The 27,420-nt window shown below is 46.3% G+C and overlaps 1 protein-coding gene across 1 annotated transcript; it reads left to right on the top strand.

Moving 5' to 3' along the window:
* The first annotated feature begins 12,064 nt into the window (after positions 1-12,064).
* LOC133446365 (trace amine-associated receptor 13c-like) lies at positions 12,065-13,304 on the top strand. Its single transcript, XM_061724381.1, has 2 exons — positions 12,065-12,237; positions 12,364-13,304. The coding sequence occupies exons 1-2, from the start codon at positions 12,065-12,067 to the stop codon at positions 13,172-13,174; spliced, it is 984 nt and encodes a 327-aa protein (XP_061580365.1). The 3' UTR covers positions 13,175-13,304.
* Positions 13,305-27,420: the final 14,116 nt, after the last annotated feature.

The raw sequence follows: 27,420 nt of genomic DNA, 5'->3' as shown, positions 1-27,420 counted from the left end.
TATTATAATGCCCTGCTTTCTGGTCTTCCTAAAAAAAACATTTCTAGTCTTCAATTACTACAAAACTCAGCTGCACGTGTGTTGATGAAGACCAGAAGGTGGGCTGACATTATACCAGTTTTAGAATCGCTGCATTGTCTCCCCGTGCGCTTCAGGATCGATTTTAAGGTTCTCTTATTAGTTTTTAAATCTCTTAACGGTCTCGGGCCCTCATATCTGTTTGATCTGCTTTTACACTATAAACCCTGGCGGACCCTGAGGTCCTCCGGCACCGGCCTTTTAATCATTCCCAAAGTTAAAACCATAACCTACGATGAGGCATAATTTCATTACTATGGCCCACGTCTATGGAGCTGGAGAACCTCAGGGCCGCAGAGACTGTTGATGTTTTTAAAAGCAGGCTCAAGACTCACCTTTTTAAATCGGCTTTTAGCTGATTCCTTTTAGTCTTTTTCGTATATCCTTGTTTTAACTAGCTGTTCTTGTTGCTTTAAACCAGGTCTTATGCTCTTATGGTTTTAAGTTGTTCTTATGCTTGTTTTAGCAGGTCTTGCTTTCAAGACCTACTTTTAGGATTTTATGTTATACTTTTAAACTCTTTTAGTGTGTATTTTAACTTCATAGCCTATCTTATCCTGTTTTCTTGTAGCTTTTAGCTCCAGTGTTTCCTCATGGGGAGCCTCCATGCTGGAGTGACTTTGGCCTGCAGGGGGGTCTTCCTGGGGGTGGTTCTGGCCTGGATGGTTGTGGAGCTCTGCACCACGGCTTTACCGCTGTCGTGTGGACTCCTCTATCCGTCTGGGCCGGGATGGTCTCTGTGGAGCCCCCCCCCCCCTTGTGGTTGCGGTAATGAGACATCCTGGCGTGGATGGCTCCCTGAAACCCTTTCCCCACCTGGATCCTCATTGCCCAGGCATATACTTGTGCGAATCGCAGTGTGCTTGCGCCTGTCTGTGTGTGTGTGTGTGTGTGTGTGCGGGGCGGGGGTTGGGCATTATTAAGTTTTATGTTTTATGTAAAGTGCTTTGCGTTGCATTTTTTATTTTGTATGAAAAGCGCTAAACAAATAAAGATTGATTTGATGATGTGGCGGGTTAAAACAACCGGGTGGCTGACTGTCCCCCTTGCTGTTTCACCGGTGCAATTCACACCGGTGCAGTTCACACAGGAGTGGATTACAACCACATGGCTGCTGACCAGACTCATGATGCAGAATTGCAAGCATACAGGACTGAATGCCATCAGTGGTCTGCATCTGGCGAATGTAGCTTTTGGTGATTTTGGTGCCTCACTGCTCTCTGACATTTCCACTGGTGAACCTCGATCCATCATGCCACAGGCTTGGCACATGGTGGTTTTCGACGTGGTTCATAGCCTGTCCCACCCTGGTAGGAAAGCATCACCGAGACTGTTGGTGGCAACGTTTATTTGGCATGCTTTGGAAAATGAAGTTCGTGACTGGGTTGCATCTTGCATTACATGTCAACGAGATAAAGTGCACTGCCATTCCAAGGCTCCCCTTGAGCTGTTTACTGTCCCCAAAAGGCGTTTTAACTACGTGCCTGTGGACTTGGTGGGCTCCTTACCTTCATCAAAAGAGTGCCTCCTCATGATGGTTGACCATACTACCCGTTGGCCTGGGGCCGATCCTTGTTCCTTTGCCCACTTTGGTGTCCCACTGAAATCACTTCAGATCGTGGCTCCCAGTTCATGTCAGAACTCATACCACAGCTTATCATCCCCAAGCTAATGGACTGTGTGAATGGTTTCACCACACAATGAAAGCAGCACTGTGGGCCAGCCTACAGTATACTTGCTGGGAGGATTGTTTGTCTTGGATATTTCACCTGAAGAGGACATTTGTTCATCATCTGCTGAGTTAGTCTATGGGCAGCCTTAAAGGAGCATGAGGCTCCTTTTAAGAAATGAGACTCTATAGCGCCACCCTTCACCACGACGGCTGTTGGGGGTACTGCAGCCAACAGTGAAGCCGGCACGGGAGAACGGGGAGAATGCGCATGCAGCGTCATGTGACGTCACATCCGCAGCCCAGCGCGGGAAATTCGGGACCGAATTGCACCACATTTTGCAGCACACAGCCTGTTCAAGGCAAAGGAGAGATACACTAGAGGGCTCATTCTTTTGGGTTTGGAACGCTTCATCTGACATTATTACTAGAAAACTTAAAATGTATACGCATTTTTTTCATAAATCCTGCCACAATCCGGCCTCAAGCTCCTTTAATGTTATTATATGGTTTGGAACGTCGACATTCTTTTTTGTGTTGTCATGCCATTTTTTATGTCCGTTATTCTGTTAGTTGGAGAGAAGGCTATGCTTGACTGATCGCCTGCTTTTTGGTAAAGTAAATGTGTCTCTGTTTGAGTGATTTTACTCAGCACTATTCCTCATCCTTTTGAGTACTCCACTACATTATAATATTTTAGATTCTCATGAAATGCATTCAGATGTCTTTTTTTTCCAATGTTGCTGGTTTTGACAGTATTCTTTTTAACATGTGATTTTAACATGTGATTGTATAGTAGTTTTAACATTAATTGTTCACAATGAATTTAATACAATCCTCCAAAATGGAGACTGCAGTCAAATTAAATTATTAAATGCTCTGCAGCACCCTCTGGTGGTACACAGAAAATGCAGCAGGCCACTCGTAATAAAATGGTGGCCAACAATCATTGTGCAATACAATATACAAACTTTTAAAGGGCTTTGACTCAGAACATTTAGTGCAACACAATTACCTGCAAAAGACTGGTTCATAGTAAAAACATAACGTGGTTAGCTCCTCTATTGGCATGCACGTCCATAGGAAAAATGTGTGTGTGTGTGTGTGTGTGTGTGTGTGTGTGTGTGTGTGTGTGTGTGTGTGTGTGTGTGTGTGTGTGTGTGTGTGTGTGTGTGTGTGTGTGTGCCCAGTGATCCATTTGCTGTCTGTGTGTGATATGTATTCTGGGCCCTGGATGGGTAAAATGCTTAGTAATTATCCCCCCCTGGGATCTATAGGCCTAATGTATATTATCATCTGACATGGAAACATTTTTGATAATTCATTCGTAAAAATGTGTGAGAACCTCTGGATTGTGAACTTGTTTTCATTAGTTGCAGCACATGCACATTTTTCACATTTCTATATTAAAGCTAAAGAGGATATCGCAGTTCCAACGAGAGAATACGATGATCTGAACCTGAGATACAGTCAACTTCAGAAGGACCATGTCAACCTGCGACAGTAGTTTAACACACTACAAGCAGAAAATGTAAATCTGAAAGAAGAGCAAAATTCTTCTCCTACAACACCGTTAAGTGCAACATTGGACAATTGATTTTTCTCACAGGACTGACCTCTGTGGTCTTTGAGTGGATGCTCACAAAAATAATGGGCAGCATAGAATGAATTCAAAACAAACCTACAGTATAAGACCACCTATTGATTATATTGATTAAATTAAGGTTAGGCCTAAGGCTGACTTGGCTTATATGTTTCTGGTATCTGTCACAGCAGGGACATCTTGCTATCCCATCTGGTAATGATCAAGAATGATGATCATGTGGCTCAGAAAGTTGCACTACTAAGCCACATGAGTTGATGCTGAAATTTGGATGGCTTTGGGACATAAATGTAGTGTAGGCTTGTCTTGCTGTTTCCTCCACGTTTTGACCCCAGAGCACAGATGGGACATTTAACTGTGTTTTGTTGTACTGCATTATATAATTTAGGTATATTTTGCTGACCTTGTCAGTTGTGGTTGTGATCTGGCTAGCCCTATAGGTATACTACTCATTTGACCTTGATGGTTGCAGTGTCACAAATTCCAGTTTCTCACGTTGATGAAGTAGTTTGTGAAATGTATCCTCACAGTTCACCTGCATTTCCTGTGCTGAGAGTTCCCTAAATGTTGCATCAAATAAAGCAGTCGAGGGCTCAGGTAAGTCTGGATGCTCCTCTGAATCAGTGTCAGACAAAGCAGTGTAATTGTCAATATTAAAAAAGCTTGTCAGCACTGCAGCACCTTGGTACAGATCCTGCAGTTCTTGGATATCATCATCTGTCAACTCTGATAATAGAGCAACAAAAAGACACAATTAGTGTGCTGCATAATGTTCAAATTTTAAAGGGGACCTATTATGAAAATCATGTTTTCTCTTGCTTTAACATATATAAAGTGGTCTCCCCTCAGCCTGCCAACTCAGAGAAGGAGGAAAGCAACCAAATTCTGTAGTGTCTGTACAGCCGCCCGGATGAGCCATCCAGTGTGGTGTGGATCTACGAGCCGTTCAGATTCTGCTCCCTTTCGTTACGTAATGAAAAAGCGATTTACATAGGTTGGCCTCCGATGCGTGAAACCACGCTACTAACTCCGCCGGCCGGAGCTTCCGCCATTTTTTCGTAGCGGTGTATCGGGTAATTTAGGCAGCCAATCACCACAGTGCCTCATTATCATAGCCCCGCCCACTCAGAATCCTGCATAGATAATGAGGTTAGAGAATGGGATGGTAAAGACATGGCTCAGAGGCTGAATTTCTAATTTATTTAGCAAAACCTTGTTTTTAAGACATTCAAAGCCTGTTTAAAATAGGTATTACATACCATAATAGGTCTGTGGCAGGGTGCAGGATTGGGGCGTGGTCTGCAGGGGAGAGAGGGGTGGGGGGGAGTGGCGCACAGGTGACGCAGCTGGAACAGCTGATGGTGCACAGGTGTGCCTAATTCATTCTCTGTGTATTTCAGTAGTGTGCGGGTCCTGGAGACGGAGACGTATGACACAGAGCATTTTCACTGATATTTCAGATCACTTCCCCATTTTTCATTTCTCGCTCCCTGATAAGACTGGTTCTGCTGGTAAAGAGTCTCGTACCGAACGTCGATTATTCAATCGGCACAATACTGAAAGGTTTAAAAAGTGGATCGATGATACTTCATGGAAAGACGTTTACAAATGTACGGATGCTGAGTCTGCTTACCAGACTTTTATGACAAACCTTAATTCGGCTTTTCATTTATGCTTTCCACTTGTACAATCAAAAAAGAAATCTATTGAAATTAACAAAAAAACCTTGGTATACATCCGGCCTTCATAAATCCTCAATAATCAAAAATAAGCTATATAAGAGGTTTCTTACTAATCCTACACCTCTGAATTCAACTAAATATAAAAAATATAGAAACAAATATAATAATTTAATACAAGTAGCCAAAAAAAAATACTTTAGCAACAAATTCAAAGAATATTCCACTAATATTAAGTGTACCTGGATGGTCATCAATCAACTCATGAACAAACAAAAATCCTCTGCTTCTTACCCTTCTGAGTTCAATGAGGGTGGTATAACATTTACCGATCCATATGTTATTTCTTGTGAATTTAATAATATTTTTGCCCAAGTGGGTTCCTCCTTGGCAGAGAACATTAGACCTTCTAACGGAAACCCTTTGGACTACATAAAGGGCAACTACCCACCCCTTTTACAGTTCGAAAATACAGATACAGCAGAAGTGCTCGAAATTATTGATAAACTGAAACCATCTGCTCCGGGGCATGACGATATTGGTGCTTCGCTGATTAAATCTGTGTCTTTATCTATTGTAGAACCATTAACACATATCTTTAATCTATCATTGCAGACAGGATGTGTGCCTATGGATCTAAAAATTGCTAAAGTTATCCCCCTTCATAAATCTGGGGACACAAAATCGTTTAATAACTATCGACCGATTTCTATTTTACCCAGTGCTTTAAGTGGACAAAAATAAGTGCCGGTACTCCCCTTATTCAACTGATGTCAGGTAAATTAGGCGGTGGGTAATGGCAGATGATTAAGTGATATATTTCAATACTTGGACATGATCCTGATTTTTAAAAAGAAAATTGTTTTATTGAATTTTCCAAACAAATGATGTGTACACAAGGGAGGTCTCCAGGGGGTGGCCCTCAGGTAGCAGAGAGGCTGATGCACAACTGGCACCTAGAGTTCCCTGTGGACAGACACATGAGTAACACACATAGATAAAATATGGAGACAAGGCATGGAGAAAATAACACACAGACCCATAATAAACACAAAGAAGAATCATAATGTTACAAATGTTGCTACAAAGCTTTTTTAAGTAGAATTCATAGCAGTGTTACTGTTCTGGTTTGCATTATATTGTACAAATGTGTCAAAAGAAGTGGACTGTGAATATATAAGACAATTGTGATTATATTTCAACCTACTTAGAAAAGGCTCCAGCAGGTCTTGGGGTCATCTTTGCTCCAACGGCTTGGAGCTTCACATTCCCGTCTTCTGCGCTTCGTCTCCCCTTCGCCAGCCATGACATCACATAGCTTTGTGGACTGAACTATTCTAATGGTGGACCATTACATTTCAGAAATATCAGGTTTGAAAGTCTGGTAACAGCAAGGGAGTTCCTTCTGTCTGTAAGAATTTTGTTCATACAACTGAAGGCACGCTCACATTCACTGGTAGACAGTACTCAAGTTGTAAAAAAAAGTCAGGGGGGATGGTGGATTTTATCATATGGGGACAGATAATTTGTGCTGATTACAAATAATATAATATATTACAAATAATAGCACTGACACCTGCAGAAATACTGCAGGAATGACATAGCAGCAGTTAAATGCAGCCTTCTGTAAGCTTTAAATATCCACTGGGCTTACATCAAATACATCACAACACAACAATAAAAAACAGTTTTCTGAACTTATCAATATGCCTCTGTCCTTCACAGGATAAGTAAAATGGATCACTGCAAAAAATCTTAACAAGAATATTTGTCTTGTTTCTAGTGAAAATGTCTCATTTTAGTAAAAGAAATCTCATTAGACTTAAAACAAGACTCATCACTGGAAAAAACAACAATTTTCACTTGTTTCATGTAGATTTTCACTTAAAATAGGTAGAAAAATCTGCCAGTGGAACAAGATTTTTTTGCTTGTAATAAGAAGATAAATCTTGTCCCAATGGCAGATTTTTCTACTTATTTCAAGTGAAAATCTACTTGAAACAGATGAAAATTGTCAAATAAGTAATTTTTCTGCTGTTATTTTTCTGGTGATGACTCTAAATGTTGAAATAGCAGTAATACCACATTCATTGATGAAATGACATGAGGGATGGAAAGGAGGGATGGCAGTTTTACAGGGGGGATGATTTTGACCGTTTTTATTTCAGGAGGGATGCCATCCCCCATCATCTCCCCTCAACTCAAGTACTGCTGGTAGACACAGCAATGGTATGGACAGCTTTTAGCGGCTTCAGAGCTTCTGGTGTCCGGGATCCCCTCAGCTCCTTGTATTCCCCAAATCCTTGAATACTTCTCCTCCTCTCCACTTTTAAAGAAAGATTAAAATATCTTCTTTGCGTTCTTTCTATTGCTTTCTGGCACACTCGACTCGCGGGACCTCCGTAAACTGATTTATGGTTTCTGCTACGGCGTGGGCTCTGCATCGATTTAGCACGGAACCATAAATCAGGCTTTACGAGTGAACGTCTCACGAGGGGCAGTCGCGCTTCGACGCCACTGTAGCCAAAATCGCAAGGAGAGAACAGAGTACTGTGAGCTCATGAGAAGTCCCGGTACGCCGTAAAAAGACCCGGTACGCCAGAGTCTAATATTGAGAAGTGGGGGTACTCCGTACCGGTGCGTACCGGCCCACTTAAATCACTGATTTTACCATGTTTTTTCGAAAATTTTAGAAAAACTGATTAAAAAAAGAATGTTATTACATTTAAACAAACACAGTATTTTACATGAGCACCAATATGGTTTCCGGCAAAACCATTCTACAGAAATGGCCCTTCTACAACTGGTTGAAAAAATCTATACAGCCATAAACAAGAATGAATACGCTTTGGGAATTTTTTAAAACCTATCGAAAGCTTTTGATTCTGTTGATCATGCTGTTTTACTTTCTAAGTTACATCGCTATGGTTTTCATGAGTATTCATATACATGGCTTGTCAATTATGTTTCAAATCGTGAACAATTTATCTCTGTCAATGGTTGTACTTCTTCCAGAGCCCAGTTATCATATGGTGTCCCCCAGGGGTCCATACTCGGCCCATTATTGTTCCTTGTATATATTAATGATCTTGCATCTGTTTCCTCCACTATGCTCCCCATTCTTTTTGCTGATGATACTAACTTGATTTCGACACACAGTAACTTTGATTCTTTGATTAGTGAAGCCAACTCTGGCATTATTAAATTTTGTGAGTGGTTCCGGATAAATAAGTTAACATTAAATGTAAAAAAAACTAGTTTTATTATATTTAGAGGAAAAAATAAAACATACTGTAAATCCAATGCAAAGATCACTATTGGGGATAACGACATAACCCAGGTTTCTTCTACCAAATTTTTAGGGGTTTTAATTGACGAAAGGTTATCATGGTCCGAACATATTAATCTTGTAACAACAAAGTATTGAAATCAATTGGTATCAGAAAAATGTGTGCTTTTATATCGCAGAATTCTTTAAACATACCTTATTACAGTTTAATTTTTCTTTTGCTTATAGAGGCTCCTTAATCTGGAATTCCTATCAGTTCATTGTTGAATCATCCTCTTCTATCAAAATGTTTAAGTTTAGACGGCGCAGCAGCAAGCAGGCTGGCGGGGTCGCCCGCCTGCTTCTTTCGCGGGGGTGGCACTCAAGAAAAGGCGGATGACCCCCTCGCGTTTCTGGACACCTTCGAGGCGGTGGCGGAGGCTTGCGACTGGCCAGCGGTCGAATGGGCGGTGGGCCTCCTGCCGCTCCTATCAGGGGAGGCCCAGCTGGCAGCTCTCGCCCTCCCAGCGGCAGCACGCGCCCCCTACCCCCAGGTGCGGTGAGCGGTGATTGACCGTCTGGGGCGGTCCTCGGAGGACTACCGCCTCCGTTTCCGGGCGCTCAAGCTGGGGCCGGAGGACAGACCCTTCACCTTCGCCCACCAGCTCCACGACGTGGCGGTGCGGTGGCTGAGGCCCGGCGAGGCGGAGGTGGAGAAGAGAGTGACGTAGCTGGTCGTCATGGAGCAGTTTGTGGAGGGGCTCCCCACCCGGACGGCAGCGTGGGTCCGCTGCCATCGCCCGGGGACCCTGGAGGAGACCATCACCCTTGCGGAGGACCACCTGGCGGTCCATCTGGTGGCCACAGCGACGGCAGGACCCGCAACGCGACCCACCCCGGCGCCAAGCCACGGCGGGGTGCCCTCCGAATAACGCCTCTCCCCTTTTTCCACCTCTCTCTGCCCAGGACCAGCACACTGTTCCGCCCGCGCCAACTGACCTTACGGGGGACCCTCAAACGCCTGGGCAGGGTTGCTGACGGAGCGGCCAGCCCGGGCACATCAGGCGGGGGTGCCCGCTGATGGAGGTGGGCCAGGTGATCCGGGTGGCCGGCCCGCCGGCATGCTCCCCAAACTCAGGAGGGACGTACCGGGTTCCGGCAAGGATACGTGGGTCTATAAGCTTCTGTGTGGACTATCGCAAGGTGAATGAGGTGTCACGTTTTGATGCATATCCGATGCCTCGGGTCGACGAACTCCTGGATCGGCTGGGCACGGCTCGCTTTTTCACGACACTGGATTTGACCAAGGGCTACTGGCAGATTCCCATGTCTCAAGAGTCTAGGGAGATTACGGCTTGGGGAGGCTTGGGGGGAGGGCAGGTGCGTACCCAGGTAGATAAGACAGCTGCAATTGCGGCCTGCCCAAGACCCAAGACCAAAAAGGAGGTTAGGCAGTTAGGTGCCTCAGATCCGGTCCAGTGGACGGAGCAGTGCCAGCAGGTGTTTGAGAGGGTGAAACAGGCCCTCTGTGCCCTCCTGACTTTTTTCTCCCTTTTGTCCTGCAGACGGATGCCTCGAACAGAAGGCTGGGGGCCGTTTTTCCCAGCAGGTGGAGGGGACGGACTGCCCCATGCTATACATCAGCCGCAAGCTGTCGGACAGGGAGGGGCGGTATAGCACGGTGGAGAAGGAGTGCCTCGCCATTCGGTGGGCGGTCGGGTCCCTGCACTACTACCTGCTGGGGCGCCCATTCACCCTCTGGTCGGATCATGCTCCCCTCCAGTGGCTCCATCGCATGAAAGATACCAATGGGCGGATCACACATTGGTATCTGGCCTTACAGACCTTTCATTTCAGAGTGGTTCACGGGACGGGGGCTCAGATGGCGGTCCTAGCCCGGTCGGCCCCCGGCTTGAGTCGGACAATGGGGGTATGTGGCAGGGTGCAGGATTGGGGCGTGGTCTGCAGGGGAGATAGGTAGTGCGGGAGAGTGGCGCACAGGTGACGCGGCTGGAACAGCTGATGGTGCACAGGTGTGCCTAATTCATTCTCTGTGTATTTCAGTAGTGTGCGGGCCCTGGAGATGGAGAGGGATGACACAAAGCTGCCGAGTGTACTGATACACGTCTGTGTCTTGGTGAAATAAAAACCAAAGAATTTCTCCACGAAACCCTGTGTGCTCTTTCCTGTCGGTTGACCCCGGGTAGCACGAGTTGGCTACAAGGTCTTTAAAGGAGACCTATTGTGGCATCTAATACCTATTTTAAACAGGCCTTGAATGTCTTAAAAACAAGCTTGTTTCCCATCTGCCCTGATCATCTGCACTTGTGTCTCGTTAACCCTTGTGTATATCTGGTCTTGTCTTTCCCTTGCTCCCTGCTGGTCCGTACTGTTTTTTCCCTCGTGTTTTCTCTTCAGGTATTTGTAGTTTTGGATTCTAGTTTTACACCCTGGTTTTTGTATCCTGCTCGGCAGCTCTTTGGTTTGGTTTTTGACTTTTAAATCTTACTTTTTGGAACTCCTGCCTCCTGGTCTCTCCTGCATCTGGGTCTTACTACAACCACACCGTGACAACAGAAGAGCTTCTTAGAGAAGATATTACAGGTCTGTGAGAGCTAGAAATGTTGCTTGTATGTGGGTGACCAAATACTTATTTTCCACCATAATTCACAAATTAATAAAAAAATTCTACGATGTGATTTCCTGGATTTCCTCGAATTTTGTCTCAGATAGTTGAAGTGTACCTGTGATGAAGATTACAGACCTCTCATGTTTCAAAGTAAGTGAACTTGCACAATCAGTGATTGACTAAATAATTATTTGCCCCAGTATAATTAAAGTATAAATGATAAGTTCTGGTATGAAAGACAACCAAAATCTAAATGGCTCAATTTCTCTGTTTTCTCTCAACTAGTCTTAGGACGAGGACGAGCCGAGCGCACGCCGGCGGACAGCGGAGTCGTGCTCTGAGCCACAGCTGCAGCTCGTCAGCTCATCGAAAAGAAAAGTTAAAGAGCGGGGCTGCCAGTAGCTCGGGGCTAGTTCATTTTGTTGGCTTGTTTGTTTATTTGTTTGCTTGTTTGCTTGTTGCTCTGTTGCCTTTGCGATTTTCGAGTTGTTTGAAGAAGGAGTTTTTTTGTACATCTCTCTGTGGATTCCCAGTGGGAGTTTTTTGTGTTTTTTCAATTAAACTAAGCTGTGCTTTTGGCTAAAGTTTAACCCTGTCTGGTGTTGCGCTTGGGTTCAAGAAAGAAATCCATAACAACTAGGGCGGCAAACTCAACACATTTTTATCTTCTAGTCAGCATCCCAGACACAAAACTTTCATTCTCAAGCCTTAAATGAATACATTATCCATAATATTCCCCATTTAAAAATTTTTTTTATTTCCAACACATTAGGGGTGGGAATATCCTTGCATTTTTTTTTCTTTTTGTCACGTTACTGGTTAACCACCTTTTACAAACACTGGTATTATAGTTGTATTTATTCACCAGCCATTATGTTGTACAATTGTATAATTACCATTGTAACCTTGGTAAGAAGACTTTTTAACTTTAAAATTATATATTTTTTCCAACAGTGAAATCAAAAAGGAATTGCAGAAAGCTGAAGGCAAGTAAGTGTGATTTGCAGATTGGGTAAGTAATGTAATAACTGTCCAATCTAGAGAAAGAGGGGGAGTGATGAGGAAAGGGTTCTAAGGTTTATAAGAAAATGTTGTTCAGAAAGCATCCGGAGCTGGAGATTTGTGCAGATCTCTGAAGATGGAGACCCAGGATGGAGCAGACCTCTGTTTTCCACAATTGCCCAACATCTCCTGCAAAGAAAATGTATCTTTTGGGTCAAAACGGAAACTGTCTCAGATAATATTGTCCCTCATCTCTCTTCTGATTGTAGCTCTCAACCTTCTTGTCATCATATCAGTCTTCCATTTCAGGCATGACAACACTTCCAAGCAGAACCAGTTTTCTTTTTTGTATTTTTTATTCTTATCACACATGTCTAATTTAAAATGTCTTAACAGCAGTCGAAGTAAGTTTGAATGCTTTCCGTCTCCTTCCAGGCAGCTCCACACTCCAACTAACATCCTCCTCCTCTCTCTGGCTGTCACAGATTTTCTTGTGGGTCTCCTGTTGATGCCGTTTGAAATCCTCAGACTCACATCATGTTGGATCCTTGGTGATCTGATGTGTATTCTGCTTGATTGTATGGCATATTGTATCACATCTGCCTCAGTTGGAATTATGGTTCTCATATCAGTCGAGCGCTATGTAGCCATCTGTGATTCTCTGCATTATCCAACCAGAGTTACTGTGAGAACAGTTAAACTGTGTGTTTGTCTGTGTTGGGTGTGCTCTGTTTGCTTCAACAGTTTATTTGTCAAAGATGACCTGATTAATCCAGGCAAGCATAGTTCCTGTTATGGAGAATGTGTATTAGATGTTGACTACACGTTAGGAACTGTAGATCTTGTCATAACCTTTATTATTCCAGTTACAGTCATTGTAGTTCTGTATATGGGAGTGTTTGTGGTGGCTCTGTCTCACGCTCGTGCCATGCGCTCTCACATCACAGCTCCCGCATTTCATCTTTCAGTAACAGCAGCACCAAAGAAATCTGAGCTGAAAGCAGCAAGAAATCTTGGTGTTCTAATTGTTGTGTTTTTGACATGTTTTTGCCCTTATTATTGTTTTTCCCTTGCAGGTTCCTTTGATCACAATTCTGGATATTTTCATGTTTATCTGTTCTACTTTAATTCGTGTATAAACCCTGTGATCTATGCAATGTTGTACCCCTGGTTTAGAAAAGCAGTAAAACTCATCGTCACACTTCAGATTTTGAAGCCAGGTTCCAGTGACGCCAACATATTGTAGAAAGAGTAAAAACAAATCTGCTCCAATTGATTGACAAACATAATTAGAGATGTGTCATTTATCTTCAAAGGGTTAACTGTGTTCTCACATATTTTGGCCTGAAGAAGTAACAAAATTAGAATACATGTCTGAGAACATGAAAAGATGAACTGAAATCAATCGTTTCGGATTTATTTAATCCCAGTAGACCAGCTAGACATTAAACTTCTAATTTCTCCAAATGTCAATGGCCGGGTTTCCCAGATCCGACCTCTCTTAAGGACTTAAGAGAGGTTCAAAGAAGGTTTCACTTAAGAGAGAACCCTAAGATACGGGTGTTTCCCAGATGACTTCTTAACACCGTTCTTTAGTTTCGCTCTTTCAGAAGCTCTTTGGAGCAGCTGTCCGGTTCTGAAACCAAATCAATCGATGCCAGGCAAATCGATCACCGATCACTATCAGCGCATTTTCACATGCAGCACTGCTACCTAACGCACTAATTCCCTGCTGCCTGTGCGTTATAATGAAAAATTAAGATGATAAATATAATTCAATGACCCTTTTTCATCTAAACGGTGCGTTACTCCGTTATTTCTGGCTACAGTGAGGATTTTTTTTCCCCACACGCAGAGACCGGGAGGAAACGTGGTGGGCGTGTGTGTGCGTTCAAAAACATGACGGTCATGAGCCAAGAGAAGGCGAGTTTCGCAAATCGCAACATGGAATTACAGCAATCCCTGGTTTTTTGCAGGGGTTATGTTCCAAAAAGAACCCGTGATAAGTGAAATTCTTTTTACAATTATAGAGGGCTTCAGATTGCAGAGATCATCCCCGCCACGCACGTATTCCACTGCTCTCCTGAGCCGCTGCATCCCGACTCTGTAGCGTCTTTTTATCCTAAACCCCGCGGTGCAGGTGGGTTTTTTCAAGAGAAGAAAATAGTTATGGGTCGTTGTCGTCGCTCTTTTTTCTTCTGGGCAAAAAGATTCTTTAATATAAACCGACACCATTGATTATATTTGAGACTGTAATGAACGATTCATCAAAGGCTCCTGTTCATCAGCTGCTGCTTCCCTGTCATCACATAGGTGTGCTCGGGCAGGAGGATCGGTGTCACGGCTGCCTGGACAGCCCGTTCCGACAGCACGTCCAGGGGACTGAAGTGCTGACGCACGAATGCGTTCATAAAAACAGTTCTGCTTCGCGCACGGTGATGCGGTTGATTTGCAGCGAGAACATGCTGTATAGCAGCCAAATTATCAAATAAATGATATTCATGATGATCGTTTTATTTGTGGGTAATGCATAAAGCATATACAGGAACACACTTGTTATTCCTTATTTTTCTTTTTTTTTCCCCTTTGCTGTCACCAATAAATGCTAAACAATATAAATCTAAAGTATAAAATAGATCAAAATTTGTGCGGGGTGCATTGTTTTAATATTTCATTGCTTGGTGTGATATTGATTTGCCTGACGCGGCTGGATCTGTGAGTCTTTGTTCACTAAGATGGTTGTAAAGACTGGGTCAGCAGCATCTTTCATTTCCTTCTTAATGAAAGAGATACTTAAGCTAAGAGCGACTCTGGGAAACGCGATTTTCTTTCACAGGCTCCTTAAGAAGGTTTGAAAGAAGTCTTTCGCTGTTAAGAACTACTTAACTGATCTGGGAAACCCGGCCAATGTTTTTGTCTGTCTGTAGAGAGGGTAAGACGGGTGGTGGTTTTTGTGCTACATTTATAGACAGATGTCGATGCAAAGATATTTCACTTCGTGAGTTTAACTCTTTCTAACATCTCTGTGAAAGCCTCCTAAAGCACTCTCATCATCATCTACAGAGAATCATTAACATCTACTGTAGTAATCAGCAAAGTATTGTGTCTACTTCTCTGATGTGTTTTCTGAAATGCTGTCTATTAAATGTGAGGATTTAAACTATGTCAATATAACCAGATCGTGTAAGTCTCTGTGTTTGTGTGTGTGTGTGTGTATATATATATATATATATATATATATATATATATATATATATATATATATATATATATATATATATATATATATATATATTATTGCAGACCAAAAACTTGGACACACTTCCCCATTTGTTTGAATGAGAAATTGTGTCCAAACTTTTGGTCTGTACTATATATTCACAATATCGACAATCCCAGATCTGATGTGATTAATTGTTAAATTAATTGATGCTGCCATCAAACTCAAGAGAAACAAACACTTTCCGTGAAACGGCAAAATGTCACTTTTTTCAACATCTGATATGTTTTGTTGTATTGGGAATAAAATATGGTTTTATTAAATTTGCGAATCATTGCATTCTGTTTTTATTTACATCTTACAGTGTCCCAACTGAGTCGGAAGTTTTGAAATCTCCTCATTAGAGGCAGAGGCTGATTTCAGGCAGGCCACACAGAGAGCCCAAATACCAGGACTCACAGCTGCTGCCTCAGAAGCAACCTGATCTCACAAAAATCCGTGAAATGCCCACGACCTCTTACCACTATTTTCCGTGGTACCAACACGGAAAGTGGTATAATTCCGTGTGTGCACCACGGATATTGTACCATGCAAAGTCAATGGGATCCGTGGTCGTGATATATACACGGATTATGACATTATTATTATTTATATATTATTCTTTGTTATAGTGGCTAAATTATGCGATTTTGTCACGCAAGGTACTGTTTGTTACTATCAGTTTGTAAAAACACGTTTTTAACGCTGTTTAGCAGTGTTTTATAAAGGTTTTAATGGGAGCACCATGGATATAGTACTATGCAAATTCAATGGGATACGTGGTCGTGATATATACACGGATTATGACATTATTATTATTTATATATCAATCTTTGTTATAGTGGCTATAGACAGTAACAAACAGTACCTTGCGCGACAAAAACGCATAATTTAGCCACTATAACAAAGAATAATATATAAATAATGTCATAATCCGTGTATATATCACGACCACGGAACCCATTGACTTTGCATAGTTCTATATCCGTGGTGCTCCCATTAAAACCTCAATAAAACACTGCTAAAACAGGGTTAAAAACATGCTTTTACAAACTGACAGTAAAAAACAGTACCTTGCGCGACAAAAACGCATAATCTAGCCACTATAACAAAGAATAATATATAAATAATAATAATGTCATAATCCGTGTATATACCACGACCACGGATCCCATTGAATTTGCATAGTACTATATCCGTGGTGTTCCCATTAAAACCTCAATAAAACACTGCTAAACAGCGTTAAAAACGTGTATTTACAAACTGACAGTAACAAACAGTACCTTACGCGACAAAAACGCATAATTTAGCCACTATAACAAAGAATAATATATAAATAATAATAATGTCATAATCCGTGTATATATCACGACCACGGATCGCATTGACTTTGCATGGTACTTTTTTATTTCCAATAAGCTTCCTTGAAACAGTATGTTTGGCACGAATCACAGATGAGTGTTGGACTTATCACAAAAGACAGAATATATTACCTTTTTATTGTGGGTTTTCGTGGCATCCGGTATCCTTTTCTTTCATCACACTACAGTATGTGGTTCATCATGTTGAACCACGCTTCAGGTAGGGTCTGATGTCATGAACCTGTTGTTTGGAATAATGGACTGGTTCAGGAAAAAACAAACCGTCTCTTTTGCACCTTGTTGACACTGGCTTTTTAACATTCAAACATTAATCTGATCTCTCCCAATAAGGTGAGTAAACTTTCAGGAACATTATTACATGCATTTTATGTTTGTAATGCCGTGTACTATATTTTTCCACTGTCATTTCTTATAAACTATAGTTACAAAATGGACAGAAGTAATTCTATTTAAAAAAAAAACAAAAAAACTTTGAAATGTCCGAGTGACAAGATAAAAGCTGATTGAGGCCTTGGTGTCAACAACTGTCAGACGCCCGGCCGCTCAGCACAGTGGAACATATTTTGTTTCCAGGTAAAAATGAATAAAACCCCTAAATTGTACAAGTGACGGTGTATATGGCATATGTAATCGCATTTGCCACCTTAAAGTATTGTGGCATCTGTGTGGCTCTCAGGCACCCTTTCAGTGGAGGTTATAAAAACTGACATGAACCACTAACACTCATGAAAGATATAAACAAGTTAGGTGGTCAAAACCAGCACTGTACACAAAAGTTGTTATGATAAAGGGTTTTATGATGTATAATAAATGCACGTCCCATGGACAAAGCAGTGGAATTAGTTACAAGACATATTGTAACCAATTTTTGCAGTAAATATGCAGACTGCAATGAAATGCATGTGAGGTTGATTTTTTTTGTTGTACAATCCATCCATCCATTCTCCACCTCTTATCCGTTACCGGGTTGCAGGGGCAGCCTCAACAGAGAGGCTGAGTTTCTAATTTATTTAGCAAAAACCATCAAAAGCTTGTTTTTAAGACATTCAAGGCCTGTTTAAAACAGGTATTAGATGCCATAAAGGTCTGTGGTAGGGTGCACGATTGGGGCGTGGTCTGCAGGGGAGATAGGTAGTGCGCGGGAGTGGCGCACAGGTGACGCGGCTGGAACAGCTGATGGTGCACAGGTGTGCCTAATTCATTCTCTGTGTATTTCAGTAGTGTGCAGGCCTTGGAGACGGAGAGGGATGACACAAAGCTGCCGAGTGTACTGATACACGTCTGTGTCTTGGTGAAATAAAAACCAAAGAATTTCTCCACGAAACCCCGTGTCCTCTTTCCTGTCGGTTGACCCCGGGTAGCACGAGTTGGCTACAAGGTCTTTAAAGGAGACCTATTATCAGGGCTGCACATAATTATTTTTGTCTGGTGCTCAGAGGAGCCCCTGGATATGTGACTTGGGGCTCCAAAAACGCGGTGACCCGTCTCGCCGGATCGATAAAAGAGGGATGCAGGAATAAGTTATAGGCAAAACGATATTTATTCACTTATAAAGATGAATTAACAAATTATGGTGCGTGTTAGTCTGTAGAGTCAGTATAAGTAAGTTACAGTTTTTATCGGCCAGATTGGGATTTCTCTTTCGTGTTCGAGACTGACTCTCCACTACAGATTAATTTCATTTATCTGTATGGGAACTGACCTCGAACGAGGCAGTCTCGTGGAATACCTCTTTAAGACACATGTACTGGTGGCCCTGCCTCCATGCCAATCACGGGGCTACATAAGCCCCCCGTGGGCAGTGCCACCCTGATTCATTTGATTTCCACGTTGGCAGACGTGGGGTTACCTCAAAGCGTTTCTGTAAATATCGTAGCTTACCTTTGTGTAGAGAGCAGGTCCTGCGGGGCTCCTCTCAGGATCCCAGCTGTACAGATATTCCCATAGAAAATCCGGGCACGGTAGTCGAACCCGCCGGCGGCGGGGGAAGCACTGTTGCCTTTGCCAAACAGCGGGACATTGTACCGAACCCGTCTCAGGCAGGGGAGGTGCAGTAGTCGCCGTTGACTCGTCGCGTCGTACTGCTTGTGTTAAACCCGCCTAAGGTGGGGGAGACCTGGTAGTCGGCGCTTCATGAACTTACTGTACGCGGCGTTCCTCAGCGTGAAACCGACCTAGTTGGTGGAGCGCTCGTGGCGCCGTGTACACCACGTTCACGTTGTAAACAAACGACTAGGGGACAGCATTAGCAGCAGCACCGGCATCTGTCTTCCGCTTCCGCGTGACGTCGTCGTCGGCGGGAGGGGTGGGCACAGGCCACACTGCGGCCGGTGTCCACGAGAGGGCACTGTTGCCTGTGCTGCGGTTTGCTGGCTGTTACCTGGCGTTATATATATATGGTGTGGTTTACACACATAGACATATATTATTGTTGCAACGGCGTTAGCGGCCTACACCGCGGCAACGCGTTGAGTTTGTAGGTTGGCTACCACTGTCATTTATATATACAGGATTCTCCTATATTATATATATATATATATATATATATATATATATATATATATATATATATATATATATATATATATATATATATATATATATAAATACAGTTTACCTCTGTGAACAATGGCCACTCCCGGTTCACAGGCTCCCTTATGTCAGACCTGTGAAGTCAGGATGCCTGCAGAGGATGCCCATGACATGTGCCGGCTGTGTTTGGGACTGGAACATGCCCGTATGTCCATGCGGGACCCGTCGGCATGTATGAGCTGCTTCATCTTGCCGGCCAGGGTGAGGAGAGCTAGAGCTGAGTCATTCTCTCTGGACCCCTCAGGCGGTGGTCCGGCTCCAGCCAAACGACAAAGGCAGTCGGTTGGGGACGGCACGTTGTTTACACCACCTCCGGAGACTACGGTGTCCGTGCCGCCGCCCGCATCAACCTCTAATGCCGCCTCAGTGACCGAGCAGCCTGTCGAGCAGCCTATGGACGATGCGGCGGAGTCGGTAGATGAGGTTGATATTCTTGGGTTTGACTCAGAGGGAGAAGACCCCTTCAGTCAAGGAGAACAGGGGGAGGCGGAGCAAGAGCAGGGGGAGGACCAGGAGCAGAGGGACCCTCCACCTCTCCTGCATGAGATCGTGGCTCCCGCCGCTCAGGCATTGGGCGTCGAGCTGCCAACCGAGCATCGCCGGGGGGCCTCCTGGTTTGCCGATGAGGATGAGGAGCAGCCACGCCCCCGAATGGTCCCGTTACTGCCGGATGTAGAGGATATTGTCCTCCGGCAGTGGACTGACCCGTCCAAGGCCCGCAGGTGGTCAGGGCTGTGTAGACAGCTGTCAAATGTGAGTGACAGTCAGAAGATTGGCTGTGGGCCGGCTCCCGAGGTGGATCAGTCCATGAGGGCTTTCTTCGCCCCCCCCCTCCGCATCGGTTCTGGGGCAGCCGAAGTGCTCGGGCAAATACACTAAGCCGTTGGACGCATTGCTTACTAGAGTGCACGCAACCACGGCGGTGCAGTCTAAGCTGGTCAATACGGGGTCCATCCTGGCTCTGTACCAGCGCCACCTAACCAAGCGACTGGTAGGCGGGGACTCCAGCGTAGCGGCTGAGCTGCATCGGGTGTCCTCGCTCTCGGCGAAGCTGATGCAGGAGCAGGCGGTGGCGTCCGGTAGGGCCACAGCCTCGGTTTGGTTGGCAAGGCGCCATCTGTGGTTGTCCCAATCATCGTTTGGTACGGAAGACCGGAATGTGCTGTTTAAGCTGCCGGTGGTGCCGTCTGCCATGTTCGGCCCGGACGCCAAGGCACTGCTCGAGGAGGCCCGAGAGGCCCGCAGGTGTGCCAAGGACCTGTCAGGAGGCCTCCAGAAACAACGGGGCAGTGGGCAGGGCTTCAAGGCTCCCCAGGTGGTGCCGCGGCGGCAGCCGGTACTACGGCAGTCAGATCAGGGCGACCTGAGGGTCCAGCTGGATGCTGCTCGGCGCGGGAACGCGGGACGCGGGCAGCGTTCGGGTCGAGGTCGGGGCAAGGGTCCCCGTGCGGCCTCGTCTCGTCCCTGACAGTTGGTGGGGCCCAGCTCCCTCTTGCCGTCCCCTGGCTCAGACCTTGTTCTGGGGGACAATCGGGGCCGACCCCTGGGTAGTTTCCACCATGACCCAGGGGTATCGGGTGCAGTTTCTGCACAAGCCCCCACTAACAGAGTCCGTCACCCTTACGGTAGTGACAGACGCACAGCAGAGAGGGGTTTTGGCGGTGGAGATCGGCACTCTCCTGGTGAAGAGAGCCATCAGGGAGGTGCCGCAGATCAACCGGCAGGCTGGGTTCTATTCCCGTTATTTTCTCGTCCCCAAGAAGGATGGGGGGTTGAGACCGGTTTTGGACTTGAGGGGGCTCAACAACTTTTTGAGACCCCTGCGTTGCAGGATGCTGACGGTGCTGAGGGTCCGTCAGGCGGTTCTTCCGGGCGATTGGTTTGCCACCATCGACCTGAAGGACGCCTATATAGGGTCACAGACGTTACCTCAGATTTGCCTTCAACGGCAAAGTCTACGAGTTCTGTGTCCTTCCGTTCGGCATTTCTTTGGCCCCGCGCACATTCACGCGGTGCATGGATGCAGTCCTGGGTCCCCTGCGTCAGGAGGGCATGCGCATCCTGAATTATCTGGACGATTGGCTGGTGTGTGCTCGCTCGGCGGAGCTATGTCGCGACAACGTTGCTCGACTCCGGCGGCATCTGGATCTCCTGGGCCTGCGTCTCAATCTGGTGAAGAGCAGGCTTCAGCCGTCGCAGTCCACGGACTTTCTGGGCATGTGTGTGGATTCCAGGGCAGGGACACTGTCCCTGACTCCGGTGAGACAGGCTGCCATCAGGACGTGCTTGTCTCACTTTCGGCTGGGAGCCAGAGTGCGCTGGAAGCTGTGCCTCCGCCTGTTGGGGTTGATGTCCACAAAGAGACGGGCAGGCCAGGGTGTCGGTGACACGCAAGACACGGCTGGCTCTCCTTTGGTGGGAGCAGCCCGCCACTCTGACAAGGGGCAACTGTTTTGCGTCGCCAGGTGGTGTCTTCGGACGCCTCCCCGGTCGGCTGGGGTGCGGTCCACGAGGGCAGCGGCGTCAGCGGTCGCTGGCAGGGTCATTGGTTGGCTCAGCATATCAATGTGTTGGAGCTGCATGCGATATATCTGGCGCTTCTCCACTTCGGGCCAGTCCTGGCGGGCCGCCATGTGCTGGTGCGAACAGACAGCACGGTGGCAGCAGCGTATGTCAACAGGCAGGGGGGCTTGGGCTCCCCTCGCCTCTGCAGGATGGCGCAGATACTATGGGACTGGGCTCACCCACGGTTCCAGTCCCTGAGGGCGATGCACGTGCCGGGGGTCGTGAACGTCGCTGCGGACCGGCTCTCTCGGGGGGGCCTCCTCGCCATGGAATGGAGACTGCATCCCCAGGTGGTTCAGCAGATCTGGGACCAGTTCGGTACCGCAGTAGCCGATCTGTTTGCGTCCAGGGCGACGACACACTGTCCCCTGTTCTTTTCCGTGGGGAGGGACGACCCTCCGCTGGGCACAGACGCGATGGCGCATCAGTGGCCCCGGGGTCTCCTCTACGCTTTCCCTCCCTTTGTTCTCCTTCACTCGGTCCTTCAGAGAGTCCGGGTCGAGGGCGTGAGCCTCATATTGGTGGCTCCCTATTGGCCGCAGATGTTCTGGTTCTCGGCGATTGCGCCCCTTCTCCAGGGTCAACCCTGGGAGCTTCCGGTGCGCCGGGACCTCCTGTCGCAAGCCCACGGGACTCTCTTTCATCCCTTTCCCCGGGGTCTCAAGCTCTGGGCCTGGCCCCTGAAAGGGCCGAATTTCTAGCCATGGGGTTGGCCCCGGCTGTAGTGGGCACTATGGAGGGGGCCCGGGCTCTGTCTACGACGAGGGCATACGTCTACAGATGGGGAGTGTTCCGATCGTGGTGCGATGCGAGGCAGTTAGATCCTCTGACTTGTGGGGCTGGTGATGTCCTCCTGTTCCTCCAGGGACTGTTGGAGGCGGGTAGGTCCCCTTCGACTCTCAGGGGGATGGTGTCGGCCATAAAGGCAGCCCGTGTCGGGCCGCGCAAGCTGTCGGGGGACAGTTGCGCCCTTATTGCCTGGTTCCTTCGGGGCGCCCGTCGGGGTCGCCCCTCACTTAGAGGGCCGAGACCACCCCCCCCTCCTTGGGATTTGGGACTAGTCCTGGCGGCCTTGCGTCACGCACCTTTTGGGTCCCTGGAGTCGGTCGAAATTCAGTGGCTCTCTTTCAACGGCCTTCTTGCTGGCGATCGCGTCTGCGAAGAGGATAGGAGAGCTCCATGCCTTGTCGGTCCATGAAGACTGTTGCCGGTTCCTGCCGGGTGATGCTGGGGTGGAGCTGCGGCCGAACCCAGCTTTCCTACCGAAGGTGTGGGAGTCCCAGGCTAGTCAGTCCTTGGTCCTGCGCCCCTTCAATCCCCCGCAGGGTGGGGACGCCGAATTGCAGACGTCCTTGTGCCCTGTGAGGGCCCTGAGGGCCTACATTCAGCAGACTCAGGCCTACAGGGCGACGGACCAGCTCTTCGTCTGTTATCGGCCTAACTGTAGGGGTCAGCCGGTCTCGAAGGACCGGCTGTCTCATTGGGTCGTGGAGACGATTCTGGAGGCTTACAGGCAGGCGGGCAAGCCGGCCCCGACCCGGGTGCGCGCACATTCGGTACGAGGCGTCTCTACCTCATGGGCTTTGTGGCGGGGTGCCTTGTCCGAAGTTTGTGCGGCAGCCTCTTGGTCTGCGCCCTCCACATTGGCTAGGTTCTACTGCATGAATATGGCAGCCGGCACTCCGTTCACGGAGCGTGTCCTGGGCGCTGCGCAGTAGAACAGCTCATTCTCACCTTTCCTCCGGTCGCCTCGGTTTGGCTCGGGGTGATGTTGGGTTTTCAGCTAGCCGTGCGTCTGGCCGGCTATTTTACTTTATTGACTGGCCTGCGTCTGGCAGGGCCAGCTGGGCCTAGGTTGCGTCTTGCGCCTAGGCCGTGACGTCTTATTTGACTGACCTTTTGCGTCTGGCGGGGTCAGCTGGGCCTAGGTTGCGTCTTGCGCCTAGGCCGTGACGTCTTATTTGACTGACCTTTTGCGTCTGGCGGGGTCAGCTGGGCCTAGGTAGCGTCTCGCGCCTAGGCCACGAGTTATACGGCTTTTGCTGGCGGAGTTTTTTCGGTAGGCGGGCTCATTTGGGGTTGAACCGCTTTGGCTGCCGCGGGGCGGCTGGTCTGCTCGTTCTTCGCGGTGTGTCTTACAGCGTTCCCATACAGATAAATGAAATTAATCTGTAGTGGAGAGTCAGTCTCGAACACGAAAGAGAACCTGGGTTACCGTGTAACCCTCCGGTTCACGGCATATTTTGCACCTAGGGTTGCCAACTTTCAGAAATAGAAATAAAGGAGGCCCCGATTTCAGCAGCGCAGGAGCCAAAAAAAAGCCCCAAAACTCCTAAACTGCATAAGAATGTGTTTATTTTATATGAAAAAACATGTTCTTTAATAGCATTGAACTTGCATGACTGTACAGACAGCCAACCATATAGCAGCTGAAATAGCCTATGCTCTGTATGTCCACATCAGCCAAGGTGTAGAATATTGCTTCAGGTGAAGAATATGGTGTAAAAGTTAACTTATTTCAATAATTCAACTAGAATATGGTGTAAAAGTTAACTTATTTCAATAATTCAACTAGAATATGGTGTAAAAGTTAGCTTATTTCAATAATTCAACTAGAATATGGTGTAAAAGTTAACTTATTTCAATAATTCAACTAGAATTTGGTGTAAAAGTTAACTTATTTCAATAATTCAACTAGAATATGGTGTAAAAGTTAATTTATTTCAATAATTCAACTAGAATATGGTGTAAAAGTTAATTTATTTCAATACTACTACTAGGTCGTCCTCAGACGAGCCGTCCATCGTTGTCTCCAGTCATCCCGATTCTCCATACATCTTTCCAGTTCGCTGGTACTCTGGGCCCCTACATCCTTCTTGAGTATGTCCACATATGTTGGTGTAGGACGTCCTCTTGTCCGGCGCCCGCGTGTTGGCTCCCACAGCACCTGCTTGCTGACTGACAGTTCTGTGTGTCTTTGGCAGTGCCCTGCAAGTCTCATTCTCCTTACAGCAACCTTTTCGCTCACCCTTGGTATTCCTTCATATAGGACTCGGTTGGTTACATGTGCAATCTTGCTGATGTTAAGCACTGCACGCAACATCCTGGTGTAGCACCCGTCCAGGGATTTCACTAGGGTTGGTTTGAGGGTCCAGCATTCACTGCCATAGAGGAGAACAGACTCTACTGTCGCGTAGAAGAAGCTGAGTCGGATTTGGCGGGGGAGGTTGGAGTTCCATACACTGGTCATCCTGTTCAGGGCCCTCCATGCAAGTGCCTTCCTCACTTTTAGATCTTGCTCAGTTGAGTTGAGCCACGAACCCAGGTACTTGAAGTCATCAACTTCTTTCAGCACAGTGCCTCCTGCTGTAGTCAGAGGTTGATGTTCTGGTGGAATGTTGTAGGTGATGACCTCAGTTTTCTTGGCGTTTAACCTGAGGCCAACCTTTGCACACTCTAGCTCTACCCTGTTTAGTAGTTCTTGTGCCTGTTCCACGTTGTCAGATGTCAATAATTCAACTAGAATATGGTGTAAAAGTTAATCTATTTCAATAATTCAACTTAAAAGGTGAAACTAATATATTACCTATAGTCTTATTACTGTACATGCAAAGCAAGATATGTTGAACCTTTATTTGTTATAATTTTGATGATGGAATTGTTTATTGATTTCATAAAATATTCTCTAATTAATTTCTTATTTGGGGTTTTCATAAACTTTGAGCGATAATCAGAGAGCAGCGTCTTGCTGGTGCAGGAAACTGCTGCATGCAGTGATGGACACTGGCTGATTTATGGTTCCGCGTTGCACCAACGCAGAGCTTACGGGGTAGGATACGCGGGAACGCGAACGTACGGTACGCGTCGCCGCGTAACATCTTGCAGCCACTTCTCGGCGAACACACGTTTTCTGTTCGATTCGGGTAGTGGTTCAGTTTGGCGTCTCTTTGTAGTTGGTGGTGGTGGAACGCCAAAATAATTACTTAATGGCGCTTGCTTCTTCAACATTTTGACGAGACGTGTCGGGGTTTATTCAGTAAAGCTGATCCTTACCTCTCTTCCTGCCCAACCCACCGCCGCCACGATCATGGAGGGGGAGTAAGGACGCGCTGTGATTGGCCAGTACCAACTTTGAGTGGCAGTTCTGGGGAAATAGTTTTTTTAATATTAGTATTCTGGTCTGGCCACAACCAATAATATGAGCCCCAGCTGTTGGTACGCAAAAGCGCTTTGCAGCACAAGATTGACAGCGCACTGTAGATTTTGACGGCGCATGCGCTCTGGCGGCCCACTTATGTGCAGCCCTGCCTATTATGGCATCTAATACCTATTTTAAACCGGCCATGAATGTCTTAAAAACAAGCTTATTTCCCATCTGCCCTGATCGTCTGCACCTGTGTCTCGTTAACCCTTGTGTATATCTGGTCTTGTCTTTCCCTTGCTCCCTGCTGGTCCGTACTGTTTTTCCCCTCGTGTTTTCTCTTCAGGTATTTGTAGTTTTGGATTCTTGTTTTACACCCTGGTTTTTGTATCCTGCTCGGCAGCTCTTTAGTTTGGTTTTTGACTTTTAAATCTTTACTTTTTGGAACTCCTGCCTCCTGTTCTCTCCTGCGTCTGGGTACTACTACAACCGCGTTGTGACAACAGAAGAGCTTCTTAGAGAAGATATTACAGGTCTGTGAAAGCTAAAAATGTTGCTTGTAGGTGGGTGACCAAATACTTATTTTCCACCATAATTCACAAATTAATAAAAAAAATTCTACGATGTGATTTCCTGGATTTCCTAGAATTTTGTCTCACATAGTTGAAGTGTACCTGTGATGAAGATTACAGACCTCTCATGTTTCAAAGTAAGAGAACTTGCACTGATTGACTAAATAATTATTTGCCCCTGTATAATTAAAGTATAAATTATAAGTTCTGGTATGAAAGACAACCAAAATCTAAATGGCTCAATTTCTCTGTTTTCTCTCAACTAGTCTTAGGACGAGGACGAGCCGAGCGCGCGCCGGCGGACAGCGGAGTCGTGCTCTGAGTGCACAGCTGCAGCTCGTCAGCTCATCGAAAAGAGAAGTTAAAGCGCAGGGCTGCCAGTAGCTCGGGGCTAGTTCATTTTGTTGGCTTGTTTGTGTAGTTGTTTGCTTGTTTGCTTGTTTGCTTGTTTGCTTGTTGCTCTTTTGTCTTTGTGATTTTTGAGTTCCCTGTGAGGAAGGAGTTTTCTTGTACATCTCTCTGTGGATTCCCGATGGGAGTTATTTTGTGTTTTTTCAATAAAACTAAGCCGTGTTTTTGGAGAGGCAGATTCGGACGGCCAACAGCCATGCTCACCAGCTGGAGGCAGCCGCTGTGTCCATGCATGTCCAGGTCCACCCTTTGCAGGCTTCAAAGGCTGGCCTTATCCAGCGGCAGGAGGCTTTTGCAGCTCAGCATGCAGAGATGGTGGAGAAGTTGCGAGAGTTGGCGGCAGCTCTCGCCAGTCAGCTGCCAAACCAGCCTGCATGGGTCGTGGGTCCGGTTCCGGGGAATTCTCCCCCGGTTAGTCCTGCGGTCGGCGACCCGGTATCCCGGGAATCCTGCTGGTGGCCACCCCAACCTCACTTTGTCCCTGTTCTGACGGTGGTCCTGGACGCACCTCGCCCTGTTCCTGTTCCTGCGGTGGTCCCGGAGGCATTAGCCCCTGTTCCTGTTCCGATG

The sequence above is a fragment of the Cololabis saira genome, chromosome 6 (genome assembly GCF_033807715.1).
Source record: "Cololabis saira isolate AMF1-May2022 chromosome 6, fColSai1.1, whole genome shotgun sequence".
NCBI lineage: Eukaryota > Metazoa > Chordata > Actinopteri > Beloniformes > Belonidae > Cololabis > Cololabis saira.
This window is presented reverse-complemented; position numbering and strand designations above follow the sequence as displayed.

Excerpts from the sequence above, each read along its gene's own strand:
- LOC133446365 (XM_061724381.1), top strand. The coding sequence starts at position 12,065 with ATGGAGACCCAGGATGGAGCAGACCTCTGTTTTCCACAATTGCCCAAC. Across the intron at positions 12,238-12,363 it reads ATATCAGTCTTCCATTTCAG|GCAGCTCCACACTCCAACTA; the intron begins GCATGACAACAC and ends GTCTCCTTCCAG.